The sequence below is a fragment of the Entelurus aequoreus genome, linkage group LG08, assembly GCF_033978785.1.
Source record: "Entelurus aequoreus isolate RoL-2023_Sb linkage group LG08, RoL_Eaeq_v1.1, whole genome shotgun sequence".
NCBI classification, from domain to species: domain Eukaryota; kingdom Metazoa; phylum Chordata; class Actinopteri; order Syngnathiformes; family Syngnathidae; genus Entelurus; species Entelurus aequoreus.
The window spans coordinates 24,521,087-24,536,801 of NC_084738.1; the positions used below are offsets into that span (position 1 = coordinate 24,521,087).

The 15,715-nt window shown below is 38.5% G+C and overlaps 1 protein-coding gene across 2 annotated transcripts in view; it reads right to left on the reverse strand.

Annotated features, from left to right (window-relative positions):
- Positions 1–15,715, reverse strand: part of baiap2l1a (BAR/IMD domain containing adaptor protein 2 like 1a) — a 56,688-nt gene that overhangs the window by 25,144 nt on the left and 15,829 nt on the right. For both annotated transcript variants that reach the window (XM_062056081.1, XM_062056080.1), the window contains 3 exons: positions 5,536–5,597; positions 3,867–3,938; positions 3,386–3,520 (listed from right to left, as the gene is read on the reverse strand). In XM_062056081.1, the coding sequence (XP_061912065.1) occupies positions 3,386–3,520; positions 3,867–3,938; positions 5,536–5,597 (269 nt within the window). The remainder of the gene's footprint in view (positions 1–3,385; positions 3,521–3,866; positions 3,939–5,535; positions 5,598–15,715) is intronic.

Genomic DNA, 15,715 nt, shown 5'->3' on the forward strand with positions numbered 1-15,715 from the left:
AAGCTAAGTGAAGTCCAAATAAAACACAGCGAGCAATTGTTAAAATGCAGAAGACACAAGTCTAAGGGAGGAGGAGAAATAACAGTTAGGACTGGTAGGCAGAAGTAATCACTCATTTTACTCTCAATTGCAGAGATGCTATAAAATAATGTATAATTCAAAATGTAGTAACATGTATTATAACCATACATATATATGAGGATTTAAATGAGGATATATATGATATATATATGATATGATATATATTATATGATGACACCCAACTCTACATGCCCCTAAAGCTGACCAACACGCCGGATTGTAGTCAGCTGGAGGCGTGTCTTAATGAAATTAAACAATGGATGTCCGCTAACTTTTTGCAACTCAACGCTAAGAAAACGGAAATGCTGATTATCGGTCCTGCTCAACACCGACATCTATTTAATAATACCACCTTAACATTTGACAACCAAACAATTAAACAAGGCGACTCGGTAAAGAATCTGGGTATTATCTTCGACCCAACTCTCTCGTTTGAGTCACACATTAAGAGTGTTACTAAAACGGCCTTCTTTCATCTCCGTAATATCGCTAAAATTCGTTCCATTTTGTCCACAAGCGATGCTGAGATCATTATTCATGCGTTCGTTACATCTCGTCTCGATTACTGTAACGTTTTATTTTCGGGCCTCCCTATGTCTAGCATTAAAAGATTACAGATGGTACAAAATGCGGCTGCTAGACTTTTGACAAAAACAAGAAAGTTTGATCATATTACGCCTATACTGGCTCACTTGCACTGGCTTCCTGTGCACCTAAGATGCGACTTTAAGGTTTTACTACTTACGTATAAAATACTACACGGTCAAGCTCCTGCCTATCTTGCCGATTGTATTGTACCATATGTCCCGGCAAGAAATCTGCGTTCAAAGAACTCCGGCTTATTAGTGATTCCCAGAGCCCAAAAAAAGTCTGCGGGCTATAGAGCGTTTTCTATTCGGGCTCCAATACTATGGAATGCCCTCCCGGTAAAAGTTAGAGATGCTACCTCAGTAGAAGCATTTAAGTCTCATCTTAAAACTCATTTGTATAATCTAGCCTTTAAATAGACTCCCTTTTTAGACCAGTTGATCTGCCGTTTCTTTTCTTTTCTTTTCTACTCTGCTCCGGGGTGGACCGCTAGCCTGTCCATCAGATGGGGACATCTCTACGCTGCTGACCCGTCTCCGCTCGGGATGGTTCCCGCTGGCCCCACCATGGACTGGACTTTCGCTGATGTGTTGGACTTTCACAATATTATGTCAGACCCACTCGACACCGAGGATGTCGTTGTGGCTTGTACAGCCCTTTGAGACACTTGTGATTTAGGGCTATATAAATAAACATTGATTGATTGATTGATATATCAGGGGTGTCCAAACTTTTTGACTTGGGGGCTGTACTGGGTTAACATCGAACAGCTATCATGTAAAGTAACAATATATATAGCCTAAACATATATATGTGCACATATTATAGTAATATAATGGATATATAATTAATTATTAATATGAATGGATATTAAGAGTATGTGAAGGTTCTACTCCTACTATGTTACTGTGCTTTGTAATCAATCAGAAATATCAAGAAAATTGAGAATTAAATATTCAAGTTTTTGTTTATAAATGGGCACTACAGTTGCACAAAGCCCATTAAGACAGAACTAGATTTATTGCCATGTTTGCTGCAGCACAGCCTCATCAATGTTGACAAACAACAAGCACAATTTTTTTTTTCTTTAGGTCAGAAATGTCAGTATCTTTGTCCAATACTAATACAATGTATTTAAAAATGTTGATAACCACTGAATACAATAAAATACATTCAACAGACCAGCCAATTCAGCAGATTGCTTACCAGGAACTCGATATCAAGAAAGGTATTTTTTCAATGGAAGAACTGGAAGCAGAGCTTAAGAAAGTCAAAAATCAGAAAGCAACGGGTTTGGGTGACATCCCCCCAGAAGTTTGGAAAACAGGCAGCTGCAATGATATATTTTTTAGATTTCTGTAACTGTGTTTACCATCAAAATTAGATTTGGAGAAAAGGTTGTATACTTCCGGTCCCAAAAAAAGGCGATTTGGCTATCCCAAGCAACTACAGAAGAATTACACTCACTTCAATCACAGCTAAAATATACAATACAATGTTTTTTAATCGTATACAACCAAAGATTGAAAAGCTGCTCAGAAAAAAATTAGAATACATTCAGGAAAGACCGTTCGACAACTGACCAAATTCTCACTGTCAGGAGATTAATCAAAGGTGTCAAAGTGAAAAACCTGAATGTAGTAATGACAAGCATCTTAAAGGCATATGCCATACCTATCGGAACTGTCCATGCTATATTAATGCTCTACAAACAAACTCGAGCTTTCGTCAGATCACCAGATGATTTTTTTTACATCTGTGCTGGTGTGCTCTAAGGAGACATCCTGGCCCCATTTCTGTTCATCATCTGTCTTGACTACGTGCGAAGCACTTCAGTAGATATGCACAGTAAACTGGAATTTGCTTTGGTCGAATCCAGACGCAGGCGATACCCAGCCATCCATATAACTGATGCAGACAATGCAGATGGTATATCTCTTTTAGCAGACAATACAGAGGATGCAAAAAAATGTTACACATGCATGAAACTGCTGCCAGCTTTATTGGCCTACATGTTAACGCGAAAAAAACAGAGTTTATGACCTTCAATACTGCCTGGGAAATCAATGCTTTAAACAAAACATCACTGAAAAATGTCACAGAGTTTACTTACCGTGGTAGTAACATAGCCTCTACCGAAAGGGATGTTGAAATTTCAAAGGCATGGGCAGCCTTGGACAGAATAAAAATAGTGTGGAAATCTATTTTACCAGACAAGATGAAGACAAAACATTTCAGAGCTGTGGTGGAGTCTCCGCTTGTATATGGTTCAATCACTTGGACACAAAAGATTAGAAGACATATTACGTGCGGTTTTGAACATCTCGTGAAAAGAGCACCCCTTAAAGCAATAGCTTTATGCTGGCTTGACAGCTCTATCAACAACAATCAAAAAACGATTCGCTGGCCATTGCTAAAGAAGCAAGGAAGAACTTGTGAGTGCTATAGACAACAAGACACAGCAACACCGGAATTGGCCGACCTAGGACAACCTACAATCCCAATTGCCAAATGCCAACTGTTAAGTTGGCAAATGGAAGATCGTGATAAATGGCAAGAAAGAGTCAGATCGGTCCAGGCAACCAAGCCCGACCAGAAGAAGACATCTGATTTAGATATCTCACCATCAGTAGACTTTGTAATATTTTTTTTATTTGTAAAGAAACTTTATGGACATAAATACAGTAAAGAGAAGCTCGTTTGGTGTCAGTCTCACCTCATTTTCTTTGACCTCATACTTGGACACATTTTTGCCCTGGCTTTTCCTTCTCAGCTTTTTTAGGTCCGTCTGAGAACGGTCCAGGGAGTCCTGTTTCAGCTTGTGTTCCGACTGATAGCGCTTGAATGTGGCCTAGGGGACGAGAGCACGTTTTTGAGAATGCAATCACTTGCACAGAAAAATATATAACTATTTAATGAAATAATTACATTAATTTCTGAAACAATACAGCAATAGCTGAGTTGCCTTTCCAAAGATAATAATATTGTTTTGGTTGACAATGCAGTGGTGTACACCTGCAATACCTCATACTGACAGATGTTTGTCATGTATTTTGATTAGCTTATTTAACTAAATAGAAGTGGCAAACAGTAGAAACACATTTTATTTGGTACAGCTTTTGTATTGTACTTAAAGTCTGGAGTAAATTGGCAATGATAGACTTGATAAAACAAACAAACCCAATTGAGGCACTTACGTTCATATATTTTACATCCATTTCTGTCTTCTTCTCCAGCTCAGTAAGAACTTCTCTGTGAAATCTCTTAAGCTGTAATCCAGACAAAAACAAATTATCGCTTTTAATGCAGCGCACACATCATTTTAGAGTTCTTTGAACAGCGCATCTCAGTCACGTGGCAACATTGAGATACGGCACCATGATAATGGGCTTTAAAGAGCTTCCTGGTAAATGATTTCCTGCTTTTTTTTGCCATGTAGATACGACTATGCATTTTGGGACACCATGTTTTCTTCCATTGCAAAGTATACTGCAGTTTAGTCTCCCTGACAGACTTAAACAGGTGTTTCTAGTATTTCTGCCTGGCGTAGGGCTGCAGGGACAAGCTCTCATATACTGGACAGAATTAATTGGTTCAATGTCGAAGGTTTTAAAAGTTGCAACTTTTTTTTAATCTTTAAGAACAGTTATTATATTTCCCATCTCTTGGTTTACGACCAAGCTGGAGAAAACAATCTGAAGTGGTATAGTAGTAGTAGTAGTAGTAGTAGCTGTAGCAGGCATGTCCCTAAAACATAGATGGCAGTTAAAATAAACCCACACTTACAACCAGAAACTACAGGATTGAAGGTACGCGCATAAATTAATTCTGAATAATATAGTTACTTTACTTAAAGGGGCTGTTTGCAACCTTTATGCGGCTGCCTAGAAGTGCTAACTTTTCAATGTATTGTAAGCATTATATCCCACCCTCTTCCGACTTTTAGTGCGTAATGACATAGACTACGTCCTATGCGACACGCACACATTAGTTAAGTCTGTTGTCAGCTAATGACAGTGATTTAGCTAAGTTTAACTACTAATGTCAGCTATCATTGAATGCATATTCTATTATAACAACAACATATTGTAACTGCAAATTGTTAGTTGCTTCATTTGGACTGATTTTGTGTAAGTGCACACACTCTCTGATGAAAATAATTAACAGCTGTCCTGTGGGGTCATGAAATTATATAACGTTTAAGGAAGTTTGTTACTGTAGTATTATTTCTCATGGTGATCCAATGTTTTACTGTGAAATATTTATACCATTTAGAAGTTTTTTTTTTAACTTATGCGTAAATTATGATTAAACATGTACACTACTGTACTCAAAACCAGTAAAACAAACAAACAAACAAACAACAATACAAAATCAGAATAAACACCAGAATTTGTTTTTTCAGATTTAAGATTTATCTGTTTATTTATTTACAACTCATTTAAAAAATACTAAATTACAGTATACAGTTATATTATTATTATTATTGATATTATTATTATATTGTGGTGGACATTAGGGCCTGGCTTTCACCAAGTTGGCATGCAGGTGAGGGCGTAGTTTGTGACGCTTGTTGGTGCAATTTACAGTGTATCAGTTTTATGTTAGCAGTCTTACAATCGCGGCGTTAGGAAATGGTAACGTGCGTTTCCTGAAACCGACACACTGGCAACTGTTACAATATGTTATTACTATTTTTTTCAATTTAGTTCTACCAAATTTAGTTCTCCATGAATGTGGGCCGAATAAAGTTGATCTTATCTTACTGTCTCATAAGCAAAGAGCACCACTTCTGTAACCAAATACAGTTCTTTGCTTAGGTCACATAACAAATACAAATACAACCATACTTTTAAGACTACTTACATTTTGTTCCATCTCAAAAAGGACCTTCTTGTGGACATCTGCAATCTCCATTAGAACCATCCCTAGAAAGTGACACGTGTCTGTTAATTATTGTGCTTTTTTCAAATATAGAACTTAAAGAGGCTGTTTGCAACATTTAAACAGACGCCAAGAGAGCGCAAACTTTCCAGTGTATTTTACACAGTATATCCCGAATGCAGCTGAGATAGGCTACAGCACCCCCCCGCGACCCCGAACGGGACAAGCGGTAGAAAATGGATGGATTGATCCCGCCCTCTTACGGCTTCTTGTACGTATGCACACGCATTAACTTTAGGTGTTGTTAGCTAATAATAGCAATTTGGATAGCTAGCGTTACCTGTCATTGTATATTCTATCATAACAACAGCACGGTGGAAGCGGGGTTAGTGCGTCTGCCTCACAATACGAAGCTCCTGGGTTCGATCCTGCGCTCGAGATCTTTCTGTGTGGAGTTTGCATGTTCACCCCGTGACTGCGTGAGTTCCCTCTGGGTACTCCGGGTTCTCCGGATTCCTCCCACCTCCAAAGACATGCACCTGGGGATACGTTGATTTGCAACACTAAATTGGCCCTAGTGCGTGAATGTGAGTGTGAATGTTGTCTGTTATTATTATATCTGTGTTGGCCCTGTGATGAGGGGGCGACTTGTCCAGGGTATACCCGAATGCAGCTGAGATAGGCTCCAGCACCCCCGCGACCCTGAACGGGACAAGCGGTAGAAAATAGATGGATGGATGGATATCATAACAACAACATGACTGCAACTTGTCCGCTGCTTCTCTTGGACTGCTTTTGTATACGAGCATGCGTTCCCTGCATATATGTGTTGACGAGACTGAGTGAGTGAGCCCTAAACACTAATCACTTTATTAGGTTAATTTTTTTAACTTTGTAATTGCTAAAAATATAGACAATTGTCAAAGAAATGTGTTCTTTTAAACTACTAACATAAGCTAGCCGGTGGTGTTCTTGTTAAATTTTTTGCTTTGAAAAATGTTACTGTGAGGAAGTTACAAACAGCACCTTTAAAACTGTATTCTAAATTTGATGATTTAACATTTTCTTTTCCAGAACTGCACACACATTTCGAGTACACAACAATGATTTATCTTCATTTAGTATTTGAACAGCTGTCAATCTGTCAGAGAAATCTGTGCGAATGTTTCTGGTATGAGGGTGCATGCAGATACAGAAGCCTCTACATTCACAGCCAAGCTGGGGCACTGATAGAGCAGCATATGGCAAGAGACAATGGCTGTGAGTCAACACTGTAACAGAGCTGGACAATTGTAGCTAAGCAGTTTATAGTGCTACCGCCATCACAATGGGGTGAAATCTAGACTCAAGGTTTACTATAGGACGGTGCTCTGGTGTAAACCTTAGTACAGCATGAGGCATCATATGTGGACATACTGTATAGTTATGTGTATTTAACAGCCATATAACTGTATAGTTATATGGCTGCTCTCCAAGAAAGCCTACAGAATTTCCAAGGCTATAAAAACAAATTTTCCGACCCGAGGGTATAAAAAGTTCTAAAAACACTTTAGTAAGCTATCAAGCACACTCCAAAGCAGCAGGTGGTACCTAAACATTGTACTTTAAAGGGTAGTATACCCAATTAGGAGCCAGAAGAAAGTAATTTCCTCAAAAAAAACAACAGGGAGTCAAGGAACCTGACTATCGTACTTGAATTAGTGTTAAACAGCTTATGTAAGAAGATACAGTAATGGCATACACAAAAAATGTATATGGTTTTAAAAACACCCAAAATGAATGAAGGCATTCACAATATGGTACATATGACCAAACACCACCCCCCTGCACACCTGCAACACCCACGCTTCGCAAACAAACGTGTTGACCTGTTGCTACTTCTGCCATCCAAAAGGCAACGTCCAGCTACAACAACATTGCCCTCTGAAGGTCACCAGAAAGTACTGGTAAATGCTGCCTTTGTGCTTTCAGCAGCTGTTTGTACAGGCCCAACAACGCACCACTGCAGCAGAGGTCGAGATGGCGGTGGAGAAAGAGTGGGCGAAAAGGTACAAAGAGGCCAGGGTGGTGTTGGTGTGCACCTGCAGGCTTCACTTTAGATGTTATTAGGGTGTGAAACACTGCTAGTGGAGGTAGAAGAACAGCAAGATATTATGATATCATTCTGTCACTCAGGGTCCATTCATCACTTCTCCTGATGTTTGCAAAGTGTTCTTTTTGAAGGAAGTCTTGCACCAAAATAATTTAATCTTACTAAGGTAATGCAAGTATGCTCACAAGGTTGGTGCACAACCCCTAATAAATCAATATGATTTATTAGGATGTAAAAGAATGCACGCTTACTCATGCAGCAATCACTCAGCTTGTCCTTTACAGTATCTCAACTGTACACAGTTAAGATACTGTATACAGTGCACCCGGAAAGTATTCACAGCACTTCCCTTTTTCTATATTTTGTTATGTGACAGCCTTATTCCAAAATGGAATACATTATTTTTGTGTCCTTAAAATTCTATAGACAATACCCCATAATGACAATGTGAACAGTTTTTTTTTCAATTTAGCAAATTTGTTCAAACTAAAAAATAAAACAAAAATCACATGTACATAAGTATTGACATCTTTTGCTTAGTACTTTGTTGATGCACCTTTGGCAGAAATTACAGCGTCAAGTCTTTTTGAATACGATGCCCCAAGCTTGGCACACCTATCTTTGGGCAGTTTCGCCCATTTCTCTTTGCAGCACCTCTACCGGGGTAGGCGGGGTACACCCTGGACAAGTTGTCACCTCATCGCAGGGCTCACACCGATAGACAGACAATATTCACACTCACATTCAGACCATTTCGTGTTGTTCTCTGCAGCAATCCACCAATTATTATTATTATTATTTTTTATTTTTTTTAATACATTTTAGTTCAGTTTAGTTTCAGTTTAATTTGAACATGCATACGATACAATGTAATGCATCACACAATTCCAGTTGTTTCATTACAGCACGTCCGAAAAGGAGTAGGAAGAAGCAGAGCTTATTTAATCCTACCTCTTTTCATTCAATAGCAATTTTATCCAATTTCCTTGTTCTCTGTAACAGAACAGTGAACAAATAAACAATAACTAAATAATATACCAGTAAGCAAACAAATATTAAATACATAAATAATCTTTGTCTCAATTTAAAAAAAAAAAAAACGAAAAAAAGGAAAAAATATGTTCAAGATGTTCATCATAATTCTTGTTCTGTGTACTATTTGCAAAATTAAAAAAATCTAAAATCTTTTCACTTTGTCATTACGGAGTATTGTCTGTAGAATTTTGAGGACAAAAATTAAATTATACAATTTTGGAATAAGGCTGAAAGATAACAAAATCAAGAACAAGTTCAGCGCTGTTAATAATTTCCGGATGCACTGTATCACTAGTATTCAACTGGCGGCCCGGGGGACAAAATCCGGCCCGGGAATGACACCATACCGACCCGCGAGTTTGGTTCATAACTTGGGAGACAAGCATTTTCGCAGCAAATTCCTAAAAATACTAGCGTGCTCCTGTTGTGTAGAGGAACTCGGACCACTGTAAACACATTGGCAGATCCTTGCATTGATTTTTGTCAACCTATAACTGAGGCGTTCCTCAAGGTACCTCTTTGAGTACTCCTTTTTGGTAGTTCATTTTCATAATGTGATTTATATAACTGAGGTGCTATTGTAACTTGTTTACTTCTGATGCAGTTGTCAATTGTTCAAATTTATAGTTGTATAGTGTTCCTCAAGGTTCCATTCTAAGTCCTCTCTTTTTCATCATTTTAGCTATTCAACTCGTGGCCCATGAGTTCAGCTCAAAAAACTTGTGAGAGACTCAAATTTTTGCAGCAGATTCTTAAAAACACTAGAGTGCTGTCATAGAAATGATCTTTGACTAGCTTTTTGGAGGAGGTCCCTAAAAACAACGCTCATATAACTCTGACAAAATCCATCCATCCATTTTCTAGCGCTTGTCCCCTTTCGGGGTCGCGGGGGTGCTGGAGCCTATCTCAGTTGCTTTGGGCGGAAGGCGGGGTACACCCTGGACAAGTCGCCAGCTCATCGCAGGGCCAACACAGATAGACAAACAACATTCACACTCACATTCACACACTAGGGCCAATTTGGTGTTGCCAATCAACCTATCCCAGGTGCATGTCTTTGGAGGTGGGAGGAAGCCGGAGTACCCGGAGGAAACCCACGCAGGCACGGGGAGAACATGCAAACTCCACACAGAAAGATCCCGTGCCCAGTATTGAACCCAGGACCTTCCTATTGTGAGGTACACGCACTAACCCCTGTACCACTGTGCCGCCCACTCTGACAAAATGAATAGACTCAAATCAAAAGTCTACTGTGGAGGATGCAGGTTCTCCGGAATATACAAAATGAGACTAATAATAATAAGATTATTAATAATAATAGTATTAAGACTAATAATGTGTGTGTGAATGGGTGAATGTGGAAATACTGTCAAAGCGCTTTGGGCTCCTTAAAAAGGGGTAGAAAAGCGCTATACAAGTACAACCATAATAATAATAATAATAATAAGACTAAGAGAGAAGTCGCCCAAAACAATTTAGTTGAATATCCCTGCTGTATGTACTCATAGTTGACATTTATTGGCCACTGCTTTAGGGACGGCAGCTGATAAAATCAGGTGTTAGCAATACAACTAAAGACGGGATCACCCTGCATACATTTCCAAATAATAGGAATATGAGGAAATTATGGACGTCCCCAATTGAATTGACTCGTGCAAAATGGGACGGACAAAGCGAGACAAATGTAATTTGCAGCAATCATTTTAATGATTCTAACTTTGAAAATGAAAGGTTTTGGCCTAAGGCGATCCCGAAAATCACTTTCGAGGAGAGAAAGACTGAGTCAGAACCTGCCAAACAAACTGAGAAATAAGAACAGACCTGGCGTTAAAAATGAAAAATAGATGGTAAGCCGATAGTATTCCACAAGGATTTTGCGTCCTCTTCTACTGATGTTTTCTTTAAGATGCGGAATGATGCGTATGACGTAATGCAGACAGAGCATGAGGAAACATGCTTTGGTGTCTATGGAAGATGGCATGCCGATTCTTTTATATTTATTTTTTTGGTTCAAAATGTTATCTGGATGCTATTAGACATTTAAAATAAATTATAGAAATAATTTAAAGGGGACCTATTATGCGAAACCAACTTTTCTTACATATTGGTACTTGTTTTTGTGTATTTAATATCTGCATAAGTCTCGAGAATTTGAAATCAAAACATGGAGTCATGGCGGAGATATTTATAAAACAATCCAGTCGTCTTTCATACTTACTCCAAACGAGCCATTCGGAGTTTGCACAAACTGTGACATTTTTTCAACATGTGATGTAAATGGTAAATGGGTTATACTTGTATAGCGCTTTTCTACCTTCAAGGTACTCAAAGCGCGTTGACATTATTTCCACATTCACCCATTCACACACTGATGGCGGGAGCTGCCATGCAAGGCCCTAACCACGACCCATCAGGAGCAAGGGTGAAGTGTCTGGCTCAAGGACACAACGGACGTGACTAGGTTGGTAGAAGCTGGGGCTCGAACCAGGAACCCTCAGGTTGCTGGCACGGCCACTCTTCCAACCGCGCCACACCGTCAGCGGATATCTCCATATATGGTAAAGTTTTACGCGACGAGTTTTAAGCGAGTCCGCTATTGTATAAGTAATAAGAAGCAATAAGTTCCTTCTTTTTTTCTGTCCTTTTGTTGTGGGGCAGACTGGCTCGTACACGCACATACATCCCCCGCTTTTGCCATTTCTAATACAAAGTAGCGTGTAGTTTGAACTTATATCTGTCGGTAGACTCGATATGGAAGCGATAAAAACTACAACACGGCTGACAGGGAGAAGACGCAGTCGAAGTGGAGGTGCGTGAATAAGGCTGCCCACAAAGCGGTGCATCCTAAAGAGACGGTCAGAAAACGGTTTGAAGACAGCCTGTAAAACATAATCTATGCAACAATTTGACTAAAGAACCACGACTGCATGTTACGTAGACCACAAGAAAGTGTTTTAAAACATATACAAAACATAATATTAACCCTTTAAAGTAAATGAATACATGAAAAATTAAATAAACTAGAAAATAATTTGGAGAGCACAGACCTTCATGAGGCGCTACCTCTTAATAGTAAAAATGTCCTAAATCCAGACGGTATTCCGGCCCACCCTTCAAATGTAATCGCTTATTCCATATCCCATTTCTGACATTTCCTAAATGTTTAATCAAAATGTGTCCATTACTTTTTGAGCTATTCATAGCTGATTGAAATAAATGTAGTGAACCCTTTTGTTAGTTATCCACTATCTAATTTCTCTGTGGAGTTGCTGGCATTCAAACACCGAAGTTGAGGCTTGTAATTTGAACGCAAGATAAGGTAGTAGGAATGATTTGGATCAGCCCCAAAATGTAATCGCTTGTTCCGTATCCAATTTTGGACATTACCTAAAGGTTTCAGCCAAATTTGCCCACAACATTTTGAATTGCTAACTAACAAACAGACAAACCTCAACAATTATATAATGACGGAATAAATAAGTACAGTTGAATGTTGAATATAATGTTGAATGAATACCTCCAACAGTAGCAGTCCAAAGTGACCATTGTTATCTTATTTATTAGTTATTTTACTGTAATACTCTTGTACTGTAGGGCAGTGGTCCCAACCACCGGGCCGCGGCCCGGTACCAGTCCGTGGATCGAGTGGTACCGGGCCGCACAAGAAAATAAATAAATAAATAAAATTAAAACAAATATATGTAATTTTTTTAATTAAATCAACATAAAAAACACAAGATACACTTATAATTAGTGCAGCAACCCAAAAAACCTCCCTCCCCCATTTACACTCATTCACACTCATTCGCACAAAAGGGTTGTTTCTTTCCATTATTAATATTTATGGTTCCTACATTATATGTCAATATAGATCAATACAGTCTGCAGGGATACAGTCCGTAAGCACACATGATTGTATTTTTTTATGACAAAAAAATCAATAAAAAAAATCATCCCCCCGGTCTGTGGGACAAATTTTCAAGCGTTGACCGGTCCGCAGTTACAAAAAGGTTGGGGACCACTGCTGTAGGGCAGTGTTTTTCAACCTTTTTTGAGCCAAGGCGCATTTTTTGCGTAGAAAAAATCTGGAGGGACACCACCAGCATAAATCATTAAAAAATGAAACTCAGTTGACAGTAAAAAGTCGTAACCAACCATGCATCAATTTAGCACTTGTCTCAAAGTAGGTGTACTGTCACGACCTGTCACATCACGTCGCGACTTATTTGGAGCTTTTTTGTGTTTTCCTGTGTGTAGTGTTTTAGTTCTTGTCTTGCGCTCCTATTTTGGTGGCTTTTTTTTCTTTTTTTGGTATTTTCCTGTAGCAGTTTCATGTCTTCCTTTGAGCAATATTTCCCTAATTTACTTTGTTTTAGCAATCAGGAATATTTCAGTTGTTTTTATCCTTCTTTGTGAGGACATTGTTGATTGTCACGTCATGTTTGGATGTACATTGTGGACGCCGTCTTTGCTCCACAATAAGTCTTTGCTGTCGTCCAGCATTCTGTTTTTGTTTACTTTGTAGCCAGTTCGGTTTTAGTTTCGTTCTGCATAGCCTTCCCTAAGCTTCAATGCCTTTTCTTAGGGGCACTCACCTTTTGTTTATTTTTGGTTTAAGCATTAGACACCTTTTTACCTGCACCCTGCCTCCTGCCGTTTCCGACATCTACAAAGCAATTAGCTACTGGCTGCCACCTACTGATATGGAAGAGTATTACACGGTTACCCTGCCGAGCTTTAGACAGCACAGACACTCAACAACAACACATAATTTGAAGACTATATTTAATGGTTTGCAAAAAATATTTTTAACCCAAATTGGTTGAAATTAGATAATCTCCCACGGCACACCAGACTGCATCTCACGGCACACTAGCAGTGGTTGAAAAACACTGCTGTAGGGGATAACTCATTACACTCATTGCACTTAGAAGTATTAAGGCCGGTGGGTGTAACTCTACAAACACACATGAATTCACAAATACAGTTTAGGGTGGTGAAAATCAGGAGTTTGAATTGAAAACCGGTTTCATGTATGAAATACCAGACAAAATGGCCCTTGACAAATAAACTCATGCCAATAAGAAATCTGTCTGATATGAGTCAATGTCAGTTGCTTATTTATTTTATTTCCTCCTTGGTAGCCCTGCCTCTGTATGCACATATCATGTGTTATCTCAACTAGTGCTGAACCTTCCAATCAGATGCATCACTGAGCTTGTCCACACATGCTATGTCTGAGTGTGTTATCAAATGTGACCACATCATCTATGAGTCAGGATCCAAAGGTTTTCCCCATCATACACATCACAGAGCAGTCTCGGAGACTGACGTTTGCTTAAGATGAGCTCCAGCCAGTGTGTCACAAGAGTGATGTATAACCTGTTTGAACAAAATGTACTGCCGGAGGATTCTCATCTTTCTGTCATCTATCACAGAGTGAAGATAAAACAGCTAGCTCGAAGAAAGTACACTATTATTTCCTTGGCCTTGCTATTGGTGGTCAGTCATCACACTAATTCTGGTAAAATCTCTGTAAGGTTTATAAAAACTCAACTGTCCCTAATGGAGGGTAATATTACAGACTACACAATTTTTGCTTTTTAGGTGTTGTGAAAAATGTAGAATTTTTTTAAAATTGTGATTTTCTAATAACATGGTATAGTTATACAAATATTAACCACCTATTCCTGCCATGCAGGCACTATGGGGGCATGTCAGTGCAAGCTACCCTATTCAAGGTGTGGGTGGTAGCTGGAGTCAAGGGTCATATTGTGTATTAAACTCATACTTCTCCCTTGCAGAGCTTAAAGTTAGGTAATTTAAAAACATTTTTTAGGATATTGCAGTTACCGGTAATATGTAATGTATCCATTATTCATTCAAGGTATACATTTCTTATTTAATTAGTATACATTTTTTGTGAATATCTCCGACTTTATTTTATTTTAGTTTGTGTTGATGTACTGCATTTTCTGGAGCGGTATTTCTAATATTATGACTAGCTAATTTAAGTAAACAAAATATTAGCAGCACCTGCTATGTTTAAATTGACACCTGATCTCACAATGTTATTCAAAGCTGAGCATTTGTTTTTTTCAATATACAGTACAGCAGTACCTCAACTTACAAACTTAATATGTTCCGTGACGGCCATCTCAACTCAAAACACTTGTATATCATATCAACATCTGCCTGTTTAAATGACTTGAAATCAATTTAATTGGTGCTTGGCCCTACCAAAACAGCACTATTTTAACATGAAATGTGACTTTTAAAGGGAAAAACAAACTTTTGGATGATAAATATTGCTTTAAAATAAGACAGTAGAATGTACTATAACAACTACAGTAGTTTTATGAAGTAATGTAATAGTAATGTATAGCGATTATCTTGAATAGATACCCTTATTGTACTATTTCATCTGCTTCTTCATCAAACACACCATCAGCAGCTTTCCCATATTTTCGGTCATGTTTGGGATGGTTTATATAATTCAATACATATCATCCACTTCATCTCACCAATGTCCTTCACACTCACGTTATTCATTTTTATTGTTGAAAAACAGTTTATATAGATCTCTAGCTATAAGCTAATGCTAGCCAATAAGACCAGATGTTTTTGACGGATATTATGCGGTTCATTGTTTGCTCTACCTGCTAATGGTGGGGTTTCTTGGAACTCACATTTTTGCTTGCAACTGGAAACATAACAATTAGCTGAGAGACAGCTCTTATCTCGAAACACTCTTAAGTTGAGGCACTCATAATTTGAAGTACCACTGTATTATAGATAGTGACAGTGTATCTGAGTTAACTTGCCAACTCAGCATTTGCAATTTTATCCATGCAGCCAAAAGTAATAAATCAAAAAAGTGTTATCGGCTGGCCAACTACACACTCAAGGCCTGATCTACTAAAGGTTTCCCTTTGCAAGTACTAAAACACCTGCAAACTGGATAGCGCACGCAACGCTGATCTACTGAGCTTGTACATTTAACGTGTTTGCCTTCATGTATATGCAGAATAAATG